The sequence below is a fragment of the Lynx rufus genome, unplaced genomic scaffold, assembly GCF_022079265.1.
Source record: "Lynx rufus isolate CCGP_SWC_20201006 ecotype Redwood Valley unplaced genomic scaffold, mLynRuf1.p SCAF_11, whole genome shotgun sequence".
Lineage (NCBI taxonomy): Eukaryota > Metazoa > Chordata > Mammalia > Carnivora > Felidae > Lynx > Lynx rufus.
In genome coordinates, this window is record NW_025814825.1 from 64,090,778 (window position 1) to 64,110,163 (window position 19,386).

Sequence of the window (19,386 nt, forward strand, 5' to 3'; positions counted from 1 at the left end):
GATAAGCGGAGCCTTGGTCTTAACCTCGGAGCAGACCTGCCCCGCAGAGCACGTGGAAGGGCCACTTGCGACCCGTCCTGGGAAGAGCTGTCCTGCCCGGAGGACTTTGCCTCACAGAGAATTGTCACCCTGCCCACACCCTTCTCCTGACAAATACTGTGTGTGTGTTCCCTTTGCAGAACATGTGGATCGAGAGGACCATATACACAACAGCGTACAAATTACCTGGAATTCTAAGGTGGTTTGAGGTCAAATCTGTTTTCATGGTAAGGATATCCCCCAGAAGGGACCCCGTCCTATATCCTCTCTTCCGGGGTGCGGTACGCACGCCACGACCCCAGGTCAGACGAGACTTAACCCACAACCACCCCGTGAGTTCCTCGGGGTATCAGCCCTCCCCGACCACGAAGGTTGTAGCAGAAATGCTGGGTGATCACAACCGGGTCCGGCTTACAAGGAAACCAGAACGAAGATTTCGTTTCTCCTTCCGAAATATGTAAAGCCAGTCGTCGCTGCACTGTTTTGACAGCTCTCTCTGTTATCTACATGAAAAGTTTAAGACAAGTTCCAATTTACATACACGTTTTAAGGTCTTTCTTCCTGATGGTTTTATTGCCATTTACATGACAAACAACTTGATTAATAGTACTTGCTCATTTCAAATAAAAATAGCTCGAGAATATACCCCTCGCTGGCACTTTTTAAAGAAATAATGACTCACATCTCATCAGCTAAACTTTTTTGCCTTGCCTCAGTGGTGAGCTATGGGGCAGTCTCTTCTACCCCAGCCAGAAGCAGGCAGCAGATTCCTACTGAATCTATAGGCGTATCAGGGAGTGGCATTTGCCTGGATAAAGAGATCTGATTGAAATGTGTCTGTTTTCTCGTGTGTCTAATGCCTTTTGTTTTCAGCCAGCAGGATCTTATCCAGAGGGGTGGTGCCTACCATTTAGTTTACAAGGAGGCCCCCTGGAAACTCCTGATTTGGTTCCTGAATGTGGCTGGAGCCTCTCTTCTCAGCCCTGTTTCCCCTCGTGTCCGTCATCCATGCCAATCAGAGCTCTGGGCCACATCCGCACCCCCCATTCCCAGGTGCCCCTCCTCCTTCTCTGGAGCCCCGGGTCTCTCTGTCTGTCCCTGCCTTGGGCACTTCCATTTTCTGCTCTGGGAGCTCCCGCTCCGGGCCCCCCATAGCACCCAGGCAGGCCCTGATGGATGGAAGGCTCAGATTTGTGGCAGGTGGCAGAAATGCAAGCCTTTGCTGGCACCATTTAGAGCTGGTGACGTACGTGTGTGAGAAGACAGAGTGGGGGACTTCGCATAAACAGGCACTAATCTTCCTAATGAGCCTCTGCCCAAAGCCCTCAGTAATCGGGGATTTCGTGAGCCAGCCAGATTTCCAGAGGAAGGCGCTTAACAGCTCGGAAGTGGAGAGGGGTGAGCCCCGGCTTTCTGTAAAGATGTGGTTCCGCCACCGGCTCTGTTTGCCATTTTTAACAAACTAAGAGGCTGGAAGCTGAATAATCCCAGAGCGGCAGAACCGAGCCGCCGCTGCCCACACCTGCCTCCCCCTACCCCCCCCCCCCCCGCCTTGTGCACGCCTCCTGGGACGGGCCGTCGTGGGATGCATGTGGGGTGGCAGCTAGCCCTAGCTGTTGGACAAAAATAGGAAGCTGTTCCTTCTTGAGGCAAAGGGGATCCTCAGCAGGGAATTAGCGGTGGGTCACAATGGAAAACCACCCTGCTGTGTTGACTTGGCAAAGCCGTGCGCCTGGGACGCTGCGTTCCAGGGTCTGACAAAGCCAGGGATGCGGCGACAATGGCGGTCGTGCGATACGTGCTGTTCAGGCTCAGGGACACCCGGGGGCAGCGGGCCCGCTGGCACGTGGCCAGCCACCTTTCTGTGTGTTACAGCCCGTCCATCAGCCCCCGGGCAGCACAGGGCCAGCAAAGCAGGTGGCTTCCCCCACGGTGATTCCGAGCATCCCTCTAGGATCTGGGACCGGCCGTGAGCAGACTTGTCCCTGCTCAAGTCCCCGCTCCCCCTGCTCCCCTCTGTCCAGCAAACACCCCCCCCCCCACCCCGGGAGCTGCAGCAGGAAGAAAGCAGGCTGTTCTGCTTTGCTCCTTGCTGCAGAGGCCCCGGGGTTCCCAGGCTCGGGTGGGGACCCATCCCGCCTCGTTGGGAAGGACCAAAATGATCGTGTGTTGAAATCACCCCTGGGTGTGGCTCTGTGGCCCAGCTGAACATCTATCAGAGAGAGGCCTGGCGGGAAGTGGTCGTGACTGTTTTAAACCCGGCCGTGTTTTCATGACACCTTAGCGCTGAGCTAGCGAGGCGTGCTCGGGTGGGCCTTGCAGGGAGCTGCGGGCCCCCAGAGAGAGGAGGGCGTTTGCGGGATGGACGGCGGTCTCCTGCCTCCTACACTAAATGTCCCGCCGACCAGTGGCAGGTTTTCCTACAAGGGGCCATTGGAAGTGGTGATGTGCTCTCCCTGGGATGGTGAAGCCGTTCCTTCATAAGAGGGTATGGGATCTGATGTAGAGACCAGCATAGAGCCCTCCTCCGCCTCCCTGACCAAACAGGCACAGGGGGCTTACACAGTGCCTAGGCCTCCTGCCTCAGGGACACTGCCAGATTGCTCAAAATTTCTCAAAACCTTACTCATTTTTAAACAAGCAGATCACATGTGCAAACACACGCAGGCACACACGCATGTACACACACGCACCCACCCACATATGCACACACGCACATCAGAGCCAGACAGCCTCGTATGATCCCTTTGGGATTTGTGTGTGAGGGCCACGCCCTTGGAAATGCGCAACGACACGATGCTAAAATACCCAGTTGCTCTTGTTTGGGTGATAAGGGACCCTTCCCAGCAAACCCCCCGGGAAGAAAGGTGCATGGGGGAATAGGAAGCCTGGCCCCAGCTGGAAATGCCTCACCAGAGGCCCCTGGTGCCGTGGACGCAGCTGGCCTCAAGTCACGTCTTCCTTCTTCCCCGCAGGTGGAGATCAGCCCCCTGGAGAATGCCATCGAGACCATGCAGCTGACCAACGACAAGATGAACAGCATGGTTCAGCAGCACCTGCACGACCCCAGCCTCCCCATCAACCCCCTCTCCATGCTCCTCAACGGCATCGTGGACCCTGCCGTCATGGGAGGCTTTGCGAATTATGAAAAGGCACGTGACATGCCCGCAGTACGGCCCTGTCCTGGGACAGACTGTCTCCAGACTCTTACGTCCAAGCCCTGAAACTACGTGCTCTCACTGACCGATCTCAGCAGGGACTGCGCCAAGGCCAGGCCGGGAGCTCCCGGAGGCGCCCTATGCCGGCTGTAGAAGGTCCAGGCCCGACCCCAAGCGTGACTCCCCTGGACATTGTCCCCCCCAGGTTGGGTTGACGGAGCTCTACAGAGCTGCCCTCAGGTGGCTTTCAAGAGTTCTGGGATCATTAAAAGCCAAGAGATAGAGTTTTAGCCAAAGACGAAAGAATTAGAACATCTGGGATAGGTGGGCATGGAAGGTAGGGGAAGAAGGACGACTGGTCTCCCTGGAAAATATCTCATTAGGAATGGGCAGAAGTCAAGGACACAGGGTGTGGTCCAGACCAGGAGTCTACATTTTTTTAAGTTCACTTATTTTGAGAGAGAGAGACAGACAGCACGAGCAGGAGAAGGGCAGATAGAGAGGGAGGGAGAATCACAAGCAGGGCCTTGGGAATCCCCCACGATCATGGTCTGAGCCAAAATCAAGAGTCGGCCATTTAATCGACTGAGGCCCCGGGACGCCCCCGCTCCCTGTTTTAGTACTCAAGTCTGGAACTTGGCCGCGGCCATTCATTCCTTAGTGTCTGGGGCTGTTTTCCCGACCTAACAATGGCAGAGTCGAGGCCCTTCCCAGAAGAGTGTGCTGAGCCCTTGTCCAGAGGGAGTAAGAGCTGAGACAAAAAGGGCACCTCCGGAGAGCCGGCTAACAGGAGTGACTGTCCTGGGCAAGGAGGGAGCGCTCTGCCCTCAGCAGCCGTTAGGTGTAGGGCAGGCCCAGGGCAGGGGGCAGGGTGGGGGTCAGGGGCAGGCAAACGGCTGGGGAGCCACCACCCAGCGGGCTGAGCGATCCAGGTCAGCTGTGGCTTTGCTGGCTTCCGAGGACAGAGGTGCCACCCTACGTCGCCCCCTGGGCTGCCCGTTCACTCCACTCGTTGCGTTGGACCTAACCAGACATTTCGCGCCGAGCGCTGGGGAAGGTCCGTTCCCTGCGAGAGGCGGGTCTGTTGTATACACGGCTCTGTCCCCAGGGTCGGGCGCAAAAACGTGGGTCGGGTGAGCGGCGTGCTGAGTGGCTGTCCCTGTCTCCACAGGCCTTCTTCACAGAGCGGTACCTGCAGGAACATCCAGAGGCCCACGAGAAGATTGAGAAGCTCAAAGACCTGATTGCATGGCAGGTAAATGTCTGATGGCCTCCCAGCTGGGCCGCAGCGGGGAGAAGAGCCGAGTCGAGACCCGCAGCCACCCAGGCCACCTCAGCACGCATGCCAGCCAGCGTGGACATCGGCCACAGTGCGTGCAGCCGTGTTTGTCCCCTGAGAACCACCCCCCCACCCCCACCACCACCACTGCCGTGATTAACTCAACTCGTAGGCTGCGGTTGTGAATCTGAACGCACAGAAAGTCCTCTCTCGCAAATGAGCCTGATCTGTCTCTGCTAGAAAATCTCTGTGTGGTGTTGCCAGAACAGAGTATGAGAGGCCGCAGCCTGTCCCTGGAAAGGCGCTCTCGCCCGTGCTGCCTACGTGGGAGGCACAGGTGGGCCACTGCAGAGCATCCACCCGTCATGTTCTCCCTGGTGGGGGTCTGGGGGGGGGGTCCTCCTTTGTGTTCTCCCTGCTGTAATTCTGTATGTTATTATTGTGCTTCTCTACTCTGGAGGCCTCTGAGTCTTTCCTTAGAGGGAACTGGTCTTAGAAGGACAGGTCCAGAGGGTGTCTTGTGTCCAGTGGGAAGTAACTTGTTCACTTCGTGAGCCTGGTGGGGGGGGGGGGGGGTACATCCAGACCGGTTCTCCCGGAGCTCTGTCTACACTTGCCGTGTACTGAGGACGGCTCACCTTCTCAGGCTCCGTTTTCTCATGTGGGCGGCGAGGAGGGTACTGGCTGACCTAATCCCCACACAGCAGGCTGAGTAAAGGGGGCTGAGGGAGGGTGGAGGCCGGGGTCACCCTGCGCCTGGCCAGCAGCAGACCCCAGGCCACTTTGTTGGGCCGGGGGTCCCAGGCTGCCACTTGGGGCCCTGACACAGGTGAGGCTGTACCTCTGAGGAGACATCTGTGTGGTCACTTTGACCCTGGCCTTCCCGGAGCCTCACCTCAGTGGCTTCTTCATCAGCAGCACGCTAGCCAGTGTGACCTCTCAGGGTCGAGTGGGGCTGAGCTCTGGATTTGAGCCGACTTACAATATATGTATGTTTCCTTGTAATAAAATATACCTAACATACAACGTAACATCTTAACCAATTCAGAGTAGGTTCAGCAGCATTAAGGACATTCACATTGTTGTGCAACCATCCCTTCCCTCCATCTTGCCATCTTGCCAAAAATCTCTTCGCTAACCCTCCGTTCTCCCCTCCCTTGGAAACCACCCTTCTGTCTCCATGGATCTGATCATTCTAGGTACCTCGTGTAAGTAGAGTCCTATGGTATTTGTCCTTCCGGGACCGGTTGATTTCACTCAGCATGATGTGTTCCAGGTTCATCCAAGTGGTAGCCTGTGTCAGAAATTCCTTCTTTTTTGGGCTGAAGAACATTCCATTGGATGAATGGACCACATTTTGTTTGTCCATACGTCTGTCAGTGGACCCTTAGGTTACTTCCACTTTGGGCCGGTCGTGAATAATCTTGCTGTGAACATGGGTGCACAGGTATCTGGTTTTTTCCTTGCTTTTATTTCTTCTGTGTGCATATCCAGAAGTGGGATTTCTGGATCAAATGGTAATTCTGTTGTTAATCTTTTGAGGAACCGCATCCTCCATGTTTTTGTCAATAGTTGTCATTTTCTGGTTTTGTTTTGGTTTGGTATTTTACAACAAGCCATCCTAATGGATGTGACCTTGCCACAGATCTGTAGGCATCTATTTGCATCGGAATTACTTTGTGATAAGAAACCCTGGGAGCTGGGTCCAGGGCTCTTGTTGGCCAAGGATGGTTCTCTGCATGAAATGTAAGCCTCCTGTGGACAGCCTCCCTCTGTTTCTGAAAAGAGAGTGTAAAAGCCTGAACGATTCCGTTTTAGAGGTTGTAGAAACCAAAGGCCACAAAATTCAAACTCCATTGAAGGCTATAAAATCATTGCCACCCAAAAACTAGTTTGGTCGGCAAAAGTTGTATTGATTTTTTTTTTCTTGTAAGCTTTTACAGCAAATTGGATTTTAAGAGTTTCAAGTCCTACAGAGGAAAATAATTTGTTCCCCAGAGAGAACTTTATGTCATCACCCCTAATAACTATATTAAAGGATGAATTTTAAAGCAGCTCACAGGAAAGCTGGAAGAAGGAATCCATTTTCCAGCAACTTCATTAAATCAAAGAGTGATGAAAAATACATATTCAACACATTACCTGTGACTTTGCTTTCATTTGCAAATGTTTGGAAACTCATACTTGGGTGTAATTGAGTCATACGGTCATTAAAAATAAGAAGTTTGGGGTTAACAGGATGCTGTCTTCCGTTTTTGTTTGTTAGTATGTTGGGTTTGTTTTTTTTCTGGAAACTCGCATCAGGGCAGAGTGAGGTTTTCTCTTGGGGATCCCAAGGACTTGTTGGCAGAGTTTCCTTCACTGATGTGCAATAAACATATCTCCATGCCTAAAATCGTTTGTGAAGGCTGGGTGTTAAGCGCCAGGCAGCTCTCCATTTTGCTGTTGCCTTCCCCCAACCAGGATGGTCCTGACATGCTTCTCCCAGGTGGGAGCTAGTGACTGCCGTCTGTGGGCTTCTTCCAAGTTTACAGCTGATGCCAGGTCACGAGCGAGCCCCGGCCCCTTCCTCAAAGGCACGGCTCTGTCCTTCCCCAAGAAAGCCTTGTTAAGCATCCCTGCCACGTGTCCAAAGATGAATCCGTACAGACTTGTACTTAACCTCTATGTTGTGTACATATTTCTCATTTGAAATGCACAAAGATAAAAGACCAAACTCACTGGTCATCCCCAGCTGATGACAGGCGTGACTGTTGTCACCAGGGACGGTGCTCCTAGAGCCCTGAGCAGTGCTTCCAAATGTTCTGTGCTGCTAGCAGGCCATGAATTTGTGTAGGGGACACACAGGGACAAACTTCACATATAGCACTGCTGTTTAGAAGGGTGTCTTTGGAGAGCAGGCTGCGTGCTCACCTTGAACGACTCAAGGAGTGACTTTGGGGATGTCCTCTCTCCTCTCTGGGCTCTGGAAAACTTTTAAGAAATGCAGATTCCTGAGATCTACTCCAGAGCAAACCAGGACTCCACGAGTGGAGTTTAGGAGCCTGCTGGGAGACTCTGGTGCTCATCCAGGTTGGAACCCACTCAACTACGGGGTCTCCAAAGATCACTTCAAGCCTTATTCCATGGCTTGTGTTTGTATATTCCAATGTGTTGGAGTGTTTGCACAGAGCATCGTCTTATGTTCAGCTGCAGTTCAGCCCCAATCAGACACGAAACAGAGGCAGAATCCCGTCCTAGAAGAAGGTTGTATCGAGGGCCTGGTGAAGTGATCAATTCTCATACCCCATAAATTTCACCTGTCAAAGTGAAGTTCACGCGGCTCATTAGGTACCAGGAACCTAGACCAAATGGACTTAACGTCAGTCCAGCAAGTAGCTTCTTTGATGTCCAAGAAACTGGCCAATTAAGGCTCTTAAGCAAACCAACAAAAATTGCAGAAACTATTAGACCACATTTTGTATATTTGAAAAAGGTCCATTCTACAGAAGAATGCTTGCGGTGTCTCCAGTGGCTGTGCTTGAACCTCAAGACAGCACCCCACGCTTGCTGTCACACCCAGATGGATATGATACATTTACCATCCCACCAAAAGCTGTCCCCGGTCCGCCTTTGCTACTACGCCCCACGGCAGGACTCGGAAAGCAGAAAGATTAATGCGAGCATTTTCTACTGACGCACCTGAACACACCGTGGTGAGCTCTGGGGAAGCTGCCATCTGCAAGAGTAATTCGTATGGAATATTAAATCATCGCATCCACTATGAAGTCTCACCTGCACACTGTCCTTTTGGCGGTAACTGGTCAGAGAGGGATACCTAACGTGCACCTTGGGTGTAGACCCAACTGTTGGCAAAACCAGCTTTGTGCCCATGCAGCCCAAGGGCAGGCTGCGTGGGTTGCCGGGTGGGTTGTACCGTAGGAGCACTCCTTCCGTCTTTCCCTGGAGACCACAAGAGGCAACCGCTGTGTGCTATAAATGGCAACCAAATACATTTCATGCATTGATTCATCTTGATAAGATTTCTTGAATTTGTTCGCATGAAATTCAATTGTGTGCTTATTATCGTTCTTACTAATAAATCTGCTCATTTAGGTTGGTGTTCTGTCATATTAGGAAAATCTGTTTTTAATCAGTATTTTGATTTAATTATAAGTTATTAAGAGGAAGCCTCTTAGCTTGATTGCATTGAAGAATGTCTAACTCCCAGTCCGAGCCTCCGGAGGGGAAGCAGAAGCTGGGGAAAGAAAGCCCTCCCTAGACCCCCACCCCTCAACACCAGTGATTCTGGGGGGGTCTCTGGGGCTGGGGAATGAAAATGTCTCCCTGCGACGCTTTTAAAGGTCAGCTACATCCCCGCACTTGGCAGTGAAGTGTTGGCATGGATATTTTGTGACAGCAATGTTGGCAGAGAAGTGATTATTTTTAGTTTTAAGGAAGAATAAATTCGGTTTTCCTCTCCAAATAAGAAGATCCTTCAGGACTATAGATCACATATAATTAGATTTTTACATTTTAGAATAGGGTTCTCAGTCGCCTATAAAGGCTATCTTCTGGGCTAAAAAAATCTTTGCACCGTGACATGACCCTTTGCTAATAGGTCAAATTACGGCAAAACAAATTCAAAACGCAGTTCTCCCCAAATTCACGTGAAAAGCACAGATGAGTCTGTTCTGGGATTGGTCCACCGAAGGGAGTCAAGTCAGGCAAAGACACTGAGTGGCCATCGTGTGCTGAGCACACTGCACTAAACGTGTCCAATTTAAAACACAAAGGATTCTAATTTGAACATTTTGGTCTTTGGGGGTAATGTGCCTGCTGATGACTTTGATTCGCGGTTTGATTTGGAAACAAAACAGTTGCATTTTGCACACAGTGCCACTTTCTGCCTGGTGTGTGCTCCTCTCTCGAGACCACTGACCAGGAAATAAGTAGGGTTGACTGCTGTGTTTTTCAGATTCCATTTTTGGCTGAAGGGATCAGGATTCATGGAGACAAAGTCACAGAAGCACTGAGGCCATTTCACGAGAGAATGGAAGCCTGTTTCAAACAGCTGAAAGAAAAAGTGGAAAAGCAATATGGCGTCCGAACCATGGTAAGCGGGTAGCCTTGCAGAACGGATGCCTTTGCGTCCTATTGTCCTACGGTGACAGGCCATGGGCAGAGTGAGTAAGATGTACATTTGGCGCCTGCTTGGGATTTAAAAGACCTCGGCCCCTCGTAAGTCCATCTGCCAGGAAACCGGCAGACTCTTTTCAATGATTGGAAATGTCAGTGTGCGTGAGCGTTCATGAATTTGCTTGATCACCAAATACCCTGCTCACCTGCTGTGAACACGACCTCCCCTTAAAGTGGTGGGACAACAGAAAACCTCACAGAGGCCTCACCTACAGCCGTACATCACCCGCGGAGGGTTAAGCAACACATAGGGCAACAGCACTCTTGATGTCCGAAGGCGGAGGTGGAGCCTATACCCAGTCCAAAGTCGGAGTCTTTGAAGCCAGTTTGCTGTGGGTTACTGAGATCTGAAATTGTTAGCAAGGACGTCACCTCTTAAAGGAGTGGGCATTGGTCTAGGCCAGGAAAGGTTAAGCTGGAGACAGGGACGTGGGGAGAAAGGGCTCACTCACCCAGTAAAGGCTGGGCGGCCAGAACTCGAATGGCACGCCAGAGGCCAGTGCAGACATAGCCGTGCCTTGGGCAGAAGAGAACTCACAGGAGAAGCTGGAAAGGTGCCCAGCCTCCAAGAGCCTGGGACACGGATCTGGGGCGGGAGGCTTTGCTCTGGGTGTGGGGGCACACCTGGGCTTTTGCTAAGAGTTTGTGGAAGGTTTCTGAGTGGGGGCTGGGGTCAAGCTCATGATAAAAGATTGGCCTGTAATATGTAATGAGGCAAACTATCTGACAGGAGAAGCCCTGGTAATAGTGGCACAGTGTTTACAGGCCACAGTGTAAGCGGCGGGCTTGAGATGCTGTCCGTGAGCCATGTCTTAGCAACACGGGGGCGAGGCCCAGCGCCACAATGTCGTGTGAGGTTGTATCCTCACGGCCTCTGGGAGCCTTGGTGGGTCCTCACCTTGACTGCTCGTGGACTCTGGAGACGTCGGGCACAGCAGATGACCCCAGGCCCCCTTTCCCAACGTTCAGAGGTAAGCAGCAGCGGGACAAAAAGAGGCGGCGAGGCTTGCAGTCTAGGATCCCAAGCCTGTGGCATGAAGGAGGGCAGGGCACACACGTCTTCCACTTTCCTGCCAACGAAAGGCTTCTCACATCGCACAGCACTGCCCGCCAGTCCCTGAAGAACCAGGCGTCCAATGCAGGGCCCATCCTGGATTCTCGTTTGGCCCGATTCCGTCTGTCTGCTGTTCCCTCCAGCTCTCTGTTGCTCTTTCTGTTGAACTCCCTTCTTTTCTTCACAGATTCATCTCACTTAGCAAACACTAATTTAGTGCGAACCATATGCCAGGGAGCTTTCCAAGTGTTTTGCAAATATGAACTTGCTTCATCCACTTAACACTATGAGGGAGGCACCGCGGCCATCCCCGTTTTACAAATGGGGAAATGGGGACACAAGGTCATACCCTGGCAGTGGTCACTCCGGCCGCCGATGGAGTTTGAACCCTGTCCATCTACCTCCAAGTCTGCGCTTTCAGGCGCAACTCTGTAATTGACATGGCAGAGCGTTTCTTTCTCTGGCTCGTGTGGTCGGAGGCAGGGAAGAGACCGAGAGGCCCCAGAAAGGAGCCGATCTGGCTACGACTACCCCGCATGCTCTCCCACCCTGACCGCCCTCGCCTGCTGTGGCTGGGCATCAGTTCCCCGTGGCATCTTTGCCCTGCGCCCAGCAGGGTCTGAGCCTGACAAAGCCGAGAGAACACAGCCTCTGGGCTCTGGTCTGAAAACTCAGCCTGCGGGGATCTGGAGCTGCCGGCCCAGCGGGAGCTGCCACTGGTGCACAGGCCTGGGAACCAGGGTGCCCCCTGCCGGCTGCACCGGACGACCCTTTGCGCCGGTCAGAACCCTGGAGCGCCGCGCGATCGCTCGGGGGCTGCGGCTCAGCACGGTCAGGTGGCAAGAATTTCAGAGGGCATCGTCGTCCCGTCTCTTCCAAAGTTTTACACCACTTTTAAGTCCTTCTAAGAAATACACACTTGTGAGATCTCCAGGTTTTCGTACTAAGTGAAAAGCTTCCTCTTTTATCACTCATATAATTTCTATTTCAAAATGACAGAAACCTGTCGGGCTCACCAAGCACCCTTCATACTCCTGTCTCTGCTGGGATTCATTTCTTCCGCGCAGGCTTGCTGCTGGGCACAGGGGAGAGGGGAAGCAGGGGCAGGAGGTGGGGCTATTGCGTGGGTGGTGGTGGGCGGGGGCAGGGGGCTGTCCTCCTACTCAGGGACAGGTTTCCCCTGTTCCGCTGCAGCCGACCTCCTCGGCTGGAGATTAGCGATTTCCATCCACCACATCCTGAGACGGCATCGTGCCCACCAAGCGGACCACCTCTCTGTAGGGGGCCGCCAGGGCAGCCCCCGACCCCAGCCCAGCTAGGGGCCAGACAGGCTTACTGGGAGGGCGATCCGGGAATCGAATGAAGGGTGCATTTTCTCCCCTTGGGTGCTTTGTTTCCCGGAGCTGCCTCCCTGAGTCCGTCCTGGGACCCCAGACACAGGATCTGCAGTCAGCCCTCCCTTGAGCAGAGAGACAGGCAGATGTCCTTGTCATTCTCTGAGAAATGTGACAATAAAAAGCAGTCTGGTGTGAGTCTTTCCTGCCTTATCTGCTCTGAAAACTCGCGAGCATCTCAGAATACTTTGAAAAGCAATGTAGTATCATCCCATTAAAAAAAAAAATGGATTTAAAAATAAAAACCCCATAGAAAAGACATAAACCATTTTGTCAATTTTTCGGATCCAGCCGAAGCCAAAGACAGAAACAGAAGACTTGGACACTCTCTGACTTCTTAATCCACAGGCGGCTCCGCCAGGCCCCTGGGCTCACTCCACCCTGGCCTTCCCCTGGCCGGTGCTGGGGCTCGAAGGAGCCACCGCTCCCCGCACAAAAGCTCACAGCCGGGCTTCTCCGGATGCTTAGGGAGTGAGGGGTGCAGACCCCGGGGTCCCCGAAGAAGGGGCCACAAGTGCCTGCCGTATTCAGCCCCAGCCCCTGTGTCTGCTTCAAGGGCTCCTTAGCTTTTTGTCTGCCTTCAAGCTCGTGGAAAGGATTTCTGCGTTTGTCACACAATTCCTGTCCCTCTTCCTTGAAGCTGAGGAGCGAGGGAACCACACCTGGGTCCCCCCTTTCTCCACCCTGGTCTCCACCATCCCTTTACCCCCCACCTCCCCCCGAGACTGCTTGCCACCGACTCCTCCCCGGTCCCCCTGGCGGCCCCCGGCCGGACGTGCGCACGGAAAGCACACAGACTTCCTCCCCCCACCCCCTCGGCTGACTCTCGCCCTCACCCCGCACCAGGGAGAGCCCACCAGGCATCCTCCAGGCCCCGCGCCGCTTGTCCCCGGCCTCCCCTGTGCCTCACGTTCTCACTTCTGCTGTTCCCGGAGGCCCCTCCTGCCTCCGGCCTCCAGGATTTCTCCTCTCCGGGCCTTCCTTCCAATGGTCATCTGACCTGAGATGATAGTTCAGCTTCTCCGGTTCTGTCTGTGGGAGTTCAGTGGGGTGTCTCACCAGGGAGAGAACTTGGCTTGCGAGGCTCACAAGAGTAGCCCTGGCTCCCAGCTTCCGTGGGAGACGCAGAGCTGACCGAGGGTCCTTCCGTCTGTCCCCCAGCACCGCCCCGCCCTGCAGCCTCTGAAGGGTGGGGTCACCTCCTAACAGCGTGCACGAACTCTCCTCACTCGCCCTGCCCACCTCCCCACGCAGCCCTTCTGAGGGGCCAGCGTGTCACCCTCTGGATATTTCCCGAAAAGTAGGAAACGCACCTGCTTCTCACCCTACCCGGTGAAACACTTGTCGCCACCCCCCGCCCCCCGCCCCCCAGAATCCATGGGCAGCAGTCACCTGTGGTGGGTCAAGGGCAGGCACTTGGGCTCAGCTGGAAGACAGTGCAAGACCGTGTCCGAGCCTTTGGGCAGGGCAGGGCCGGCCTCGGGTAAGAGAGCCAAACCGAGCTTTTGCTTCAGGCTGTGGTAACGACAACAGCAAGGACAATAGGAGCTGCCACCAGAGTGTGCCAGAGGCCTGTGGGCTTCACCCGGCCTCTCCAGGTGGGGTGATTATTCCCTGCGGCTCGTCTGGAGAAAGCCGAGCTCAGAGGGGCTCCATATTCCGCGCGAGGTCACACCGTGGGTGCCAGAGCCAAAATTCTGGCCGCATTCTCACTGCGCCCTCCCCGCCCCCACAGCCCTGATGCGGGGACACGGGGACGTCAGTTCGCTTGGGGTATCCTGGGGCTGGAGCTGCACCTGTCACAGCTGGGAGAACCTCTAAGTGCTTCAGATGCAAAAGGAAAAGTCTGGATTCTTCCATTTCTAGAGGCTCTGCTCAGTCAGGAAGGAGTGGTGAGGCAAATGGCCCGGAGGGTCCCGTGGCCACACCCAGTGTGTGCCCTGCAAGGGTGGGACCCCGCAGTGACTTCCGTCCCTCCCTGGCCAGAGCCTGCCCCCGTCACCCCCGTTCCCTTTACTTTCTGGCCATACTCGCACATCCGCCCAGGAGTCAAGGTTGCGTCTTGAGGGACATCACCAGCCCTTTGTGGGATGGGATGTTCAGGGGTCTTCCGGGCCTTCCCAAGAGCTGGAGTGACGTCCTGGTGTCCTGGCTGGCATCTCCGCCCCCTGGTCCCTGACCGGCCCCTCCTGCACCTGCACACCTCACGCTCGCATCGCTTGCATTGCTACAAAGATCATTTCGCCAGAGAAACGAAAACCGTCGCGCCAGGAACGGGGCACCCGATGTCGGACGGGTCACATTTCTTCTCCGTGCGATGTCCGGCTGCATTTCCTGGAACTCGGCGTGTCCCTACGTCTAGTAGGTGATGGAGTAGAGAGGCAGTGTCTCCCGAGCACGTTCGTCACGGGAGCCTGATGCAGCCGGTTCTCTGCCCTTCTGCTCCTCTCCTTCCCCGGGTCCGGAAGGGGCAGGTGGAAGGTGTTGCAGGGGAGAGGTGGGAAGGCAGCCCCTGCAGGGTTGGTGGGCGGGTGTTGAGGCTCCCACCTCCAAGCCGTCCACAGACGCTGCTGCTGTGGGAGAAATACCGAGGGACGGTGTGGGTTGTGTGAGGCAGAGGCTGCCCGTAGGTCCAATTCAGAGCGTGAAGAAGGTTGGGGCACCTGGGTGGCTCAGTCGGTTAAGCGTCCCAACTCGTGATTTCCGCTCAGGTCATGATCTCACGGTTCGTGAGTTCAAGCCTCGCGTCAGACTGAGCCGACAGTGCAGAACCTGCTTGGGATTCTCTCTCTCTCTCTCTCTCTCTCTCTCTCTCAAAATAAATAAACAAACTAAAAAAACAAACATTACAGGAGATGTCAGAGAGAAGGGCAGTGGCTGAGCGGGCAGAGGATGGGGTGAAAGGCGGCAGATGGGTGGGGCGATCAGGGTGGGCCTAGAGCAGCAGACAGGACTCTTGCTTGAGAGGGTCAGGAACAGTGGGACACGGAGCAGTCCCGGCACCCAGCCGAGAGCCAAGAGGATGAGCGCCATGCATCAGATCAGAAAGCCAGGGCGGCCGTCTAACTGTGTTTCAGAAAGGCTGAGACGTGCATCCTGTAGACTTTGAGTTACTAGGTTTCCTATAGGTAACATTTCCGCAATTTGGGCTAATTTGTAAGAAACAGTTTCCTTTCTAGTTTCTTCATAAAGGCCAATTAATGACAATGGACGTCTCCCCGAAGACATTCCACGGCGCCGTCGTCGGTGGGGAACCCAAGACCCACCGTCTGTGCAGGCAGATTCCAGCGGCGTTTGGCTTTGAGCCAGCGGTTGCCAACATGTGGCCCACTGACCTGTTTGTAAATCAAGATTTATTGGAACACATCCGTGCCCACTCACTCCTGTACTGTCTGTGGCTGTTTGCCCGCGACGGTGGCAGAGCTGAGCACTGCAGACAGAGACCCTACGTCCCGCAAGCCTAAAACTCCTATTCCTTGGCCATTCCCAGCAAGTTTACCAACTCCTGCATGAAACTGTCCCTCTGTGATTGTGAACCTTTTACAACCAGAGAGATAACACACAGATCAAGTAGGATTGCATGTGCCAAACACTCGTTTAAGAAACAGGCCCACTTCTCAGGCGTGAAAGTAGTGTTGTTCAGTAGGTAAGCAGCAGTGGTCCCGTCTTCTGCAGGTGATTGACTGAGGGCTAGCTTCGGTGGTGTGGGGCTGGGAGGTGGGGGAGGGGTGGAAGCCGCACGGAGAGGAGGTCTCCAGATCCTCAGGGTAAAGGGAGGAGCTTCTGCTGCATCTGGCCTTGGGGTGAAGGTCATTAGCGTTTTCTAGGTAATGAGGTATTGATGCGTGCTATGTATCAGTGACCCTTGTTTCGGCAGCAGAGGTCGTATTTCAGAAAGAAGAGGAAAACTCCATCCAGAGACCATTTTTCTCCAGAATGCATGTCTGTCTGGGCCCCTACGGGGCCAAGAGCAAGAGTGTGAGCAGTTCCGGCCTCAGCTTCCTCTAACCCACTGTCGCAGCCGCTGCAGGGAACGAGCCCATCTTTAGTCAAGCAGCAGGAGAATCTTACTTTATTCTAGAGAAATTCAGTCATTACACATCCGTGTATGCAGGTGACCTGCGTGGTTTGTCAACACGCAGAGATACGCAGAATTCGTCTGATGGGCTTGCAATTCCTTTAATGACATTTTGGATGCTACTCTGTAAGCTTTCTGGTCCTTACGTTCCACTCTGGCTTCGAAACAGGTGGATGCATTGTGGTCTTGATAAAGAAACTGCATTTAAAGTTCTTAAAAACAGGAAGGTTGTGATATTTTTCACACTATCAGGTAATGTTTCCAAAAAACCCTGAAATGCCCATCATTTTCGTCTTTAACTCTGAATGGGAATACACACTGTTCATGGAAGTGTGGACAGTTTGGGTCTAGAATCCAGGCTGCTAAGATCACATGGTCCCAAGAGTCTGGCCATGCCAGGCCTGACATCTTTCGACACAGGAGCATTAAACAAGCCTCTCTCTCTCTCTCTAATTCTCCCTCTCCCTCTCTCTCTCAGCCCTCAAGTCTGGATGACAGAAGAGGCAGCCGTCCCCGGTCCATGGTCCGATCCTTCACGATGCCTTCTTCGTCCCGGCCTCTGTCGGTAGCTTCCGTGTCTTCCCTGTCCTCAGACAGCACCCCTTCCAGACCAGGCTCCGATGGGTGAGTCCGCCTCAGCAGCAGGGAGGGGGCTTGGAGGGTCTTGGGAGGAGCTACCAGCGCCCTGGGTTGGTTTTATCACAGATGGGGATGTTTTTTAAATCAAAACTGTCTTTGAAGCTGAAACCCACTCCCCCCTCCCCCAAGACATTTCAACTGTAGTGCCCAACATGACTGTCAGGGTCTTGTGAGTTTTTGAGAAAAAAAAAATTCTTTGGGACAGGTTTCCATCATCTTTGAAAACCTCCAGCGAGGGTTCATTCAGTTCTGGAGATTCTGGAAGGAGGGCAGTACTTTCCTTGCTGGCTGTGTGCTTGTGCTTTTCGTCTCCTGCTCACTCCTGTGGTGTCAACGCCAGTGCAGGACTGTCACACACAGTCAGCTTACTTGAGGACTTGGTAGGGCCACCTTCTTTCTACAAGACTTCTCTGGAGACCTCATTCTTGCCACTGAGCGCCCACCAGCACCAAGTGCCTAAAAGGGAGACAAGAACGTAATAGGCTAGTTAATACTGGTTGAGCTCTCACTGTGTTTCTTGCATTAACTTTGAGTGTTAAAAAATATCAATAACTTTTGGGGCGCCTGGGTGGCTCAGTCAGTTAAGCGTCTGACTTCGGCTCAGGTTACGAACTCACAGTTTGTGGATTTGAGCCCCACGTTGGGGTCTGTGCTGACAGCTCGGAGCCTGGAGCCTGCTTGGGATTCTGTCTCTCTCTCTCTGCCCCTCCCCTGCTCTCTCTCTCTCTCTCTCAAAAATAAATAAAACTCAAAAGAATTTTTTAAATATCAATTTTTGTGTGTTTTTGAGTAGCAAACATGTAAAGTTGGTTCTTATTAAATAGAAAGAAGCAATGTCTCATGCAATTTAAACATCGGAGAACAACTGCTAATTATTTTACGGTTGGCTTTGTACAGTTGTGTGTCTGCAACCCCATTTGGTTTTCCATCCATCACCTTCCCAAACCCCCAGGCTCCTGGCCCCCGCCTCACGCAGACACACACTCCCCGATCACCCCAAGGGACAGCTCAAATCCAAGTGCCCTTTGTTGCCCGTGACCCGTGTGCCCAATGGAAGACCGAAGACTAAACCCACAGTTTTTTCCTTACCGGTAATTTTTATCAGTGTCTGCTGATAAAAGGCCAAATCCATATGGAAATTCTCAATTTAGAGGTGTTTAAAGCAGGTGTTCTTGTCACTTAGAGAAAGATTGCTAAAGAAATTGAATTCAGCTTTCCCCAAGCAAATCCCCAAGCCAGTTATGAAAAGGTCTTTACATTTCCAGGAACGTGGGGGTGCGGGTGGAAATGGATCTGGAGGTTTCAGACAGAGGCGTGGTCTATCACACGCGTGACTATGCACCTCCTCCCAGGAGACACTGTTTAACCTTGAATTTGAAAGCGCCTCTATTAGAGTCCAGATTTTTGTTCATTCTAGGGTTACCACCCTTCTCTCTGTAATTAATGTGGAGAAAATGAGGCTTTGGTCCCACATGGCACAGTTTACCTGCAGAATAAACTTCATCTGGTCAGCAGGTTCTCAGACTGTGAAAAAAAAAATTTTTTTTAATGTTTTGGGTTTTTTTTGGTTTTTGGTTTTTTGTGGTTTTTTTTGAGACAGAGAGAGACAGAGCATGAGCAGGGGAGGGGCAGAGAGAGAGGGAGACACAGAATCCGAAGCGGGCTCCAGGCTCTGAGCTGTCAGCACGGAGCCCGATGCAGGGCTCGAACCCACGAACCGCAAGATCATGACCTGAGCCAAAGTCAGACACTTAACCGACTGAGCCATCCAGGTGCCCCACATAGTGTGTGAAAAATTTTAAATGTAACCTGTCTTTCTCTAGGTTCTCCTAAATGTATACAGGTTCTTCCCCCTGAGCTGAAAGATATCCACTGGTCTTTTTATTTTGTTTTGTTTTCTTCCCTACATTGATTGTCTCAAGTTATGCAAAACCTAGAATAAAATCATGAGGATTATTTTGTTTTTCTTGACTATATTCCCTGTGGTGTATTTTTCATTCCTGTGCCTTATTTATTTTATAACTAGAATTTTACAGAGTTTTTAAGACATTTTCATGCCTTCTTTCATGTTGGCTCTCCGTCCGAACTCCTTCCTGCTGCAGAGAATGAAACTCCGACCTTAGAACTAGACCTGTTTCTTCTCTCTCCCGATGTGACTTACTAGGACAGGAACAGGGTGGACCCCTCCCACCCCTCAGTCTTGTGCTAAAATAGCAAACCACAATTGCACATGGATGTGTGTGCACGGAAGCTAGTCCAAGATCCATGTACTCAGTAGACTCACCTCTAACGAATGTGCATTTATACCAACCCGTTGGTGTTGTAGGCACAAGGGTGGTGGTGTCTTCTTTGTATCTTGAGACTGGGGACATCCAGCCCGCAGCAGTCATGGGATGTCAAGACTCCCCAGGAGGTGACAAAGCCAAAACCCTGGGTCTTCTAGCTCAGTGGTCAGCTGAGAAACTAAGGGCTTCTCCTCCATGTCCCTGTGAGCTGAAATCGGCTTGCTTCCCACTGACTCATCCAAAAGACTTTCAAATTGAAGCACCAGCATATCTGTAATCTTG

General features: G+C 52.8%; 1 protein-coding gene across 2 annotated transcripts in view; it reads left to right on the forward strand.

Moving 5' to 3' along the window:
• Positions 1-19,386, forward strand: part of DOCK1 (dedicator of cytokinesis 1) — a 525,941-nt gene that overhangs the window by 494,668 nt on the left and 11,887 nt on the right. For both annotated transcript variants that reach the window (XM_047073604.1, XM_047073605.1), the window contains exons 44-48: positions 180-266; positions 3,015-3,191; positions 4,369-4,452; positions 9,434-9,571; positions 16,659-16,804. In XM_047073604.1, the coding sequence (XP_046929560.1) occupies positions 180-266; positions 3,015-3,191; positions 4,369-4,452; positions 9,434-9,571; positions 16,659-16,804 (632 nt within the window). The remainder of the gene's footprint in view (positions 1-179; positions 267-3,014; positions 3,192-4,368; positions 4,453-9,433; positions 9,572-16,658; positions 16,805-19,386) is intronic.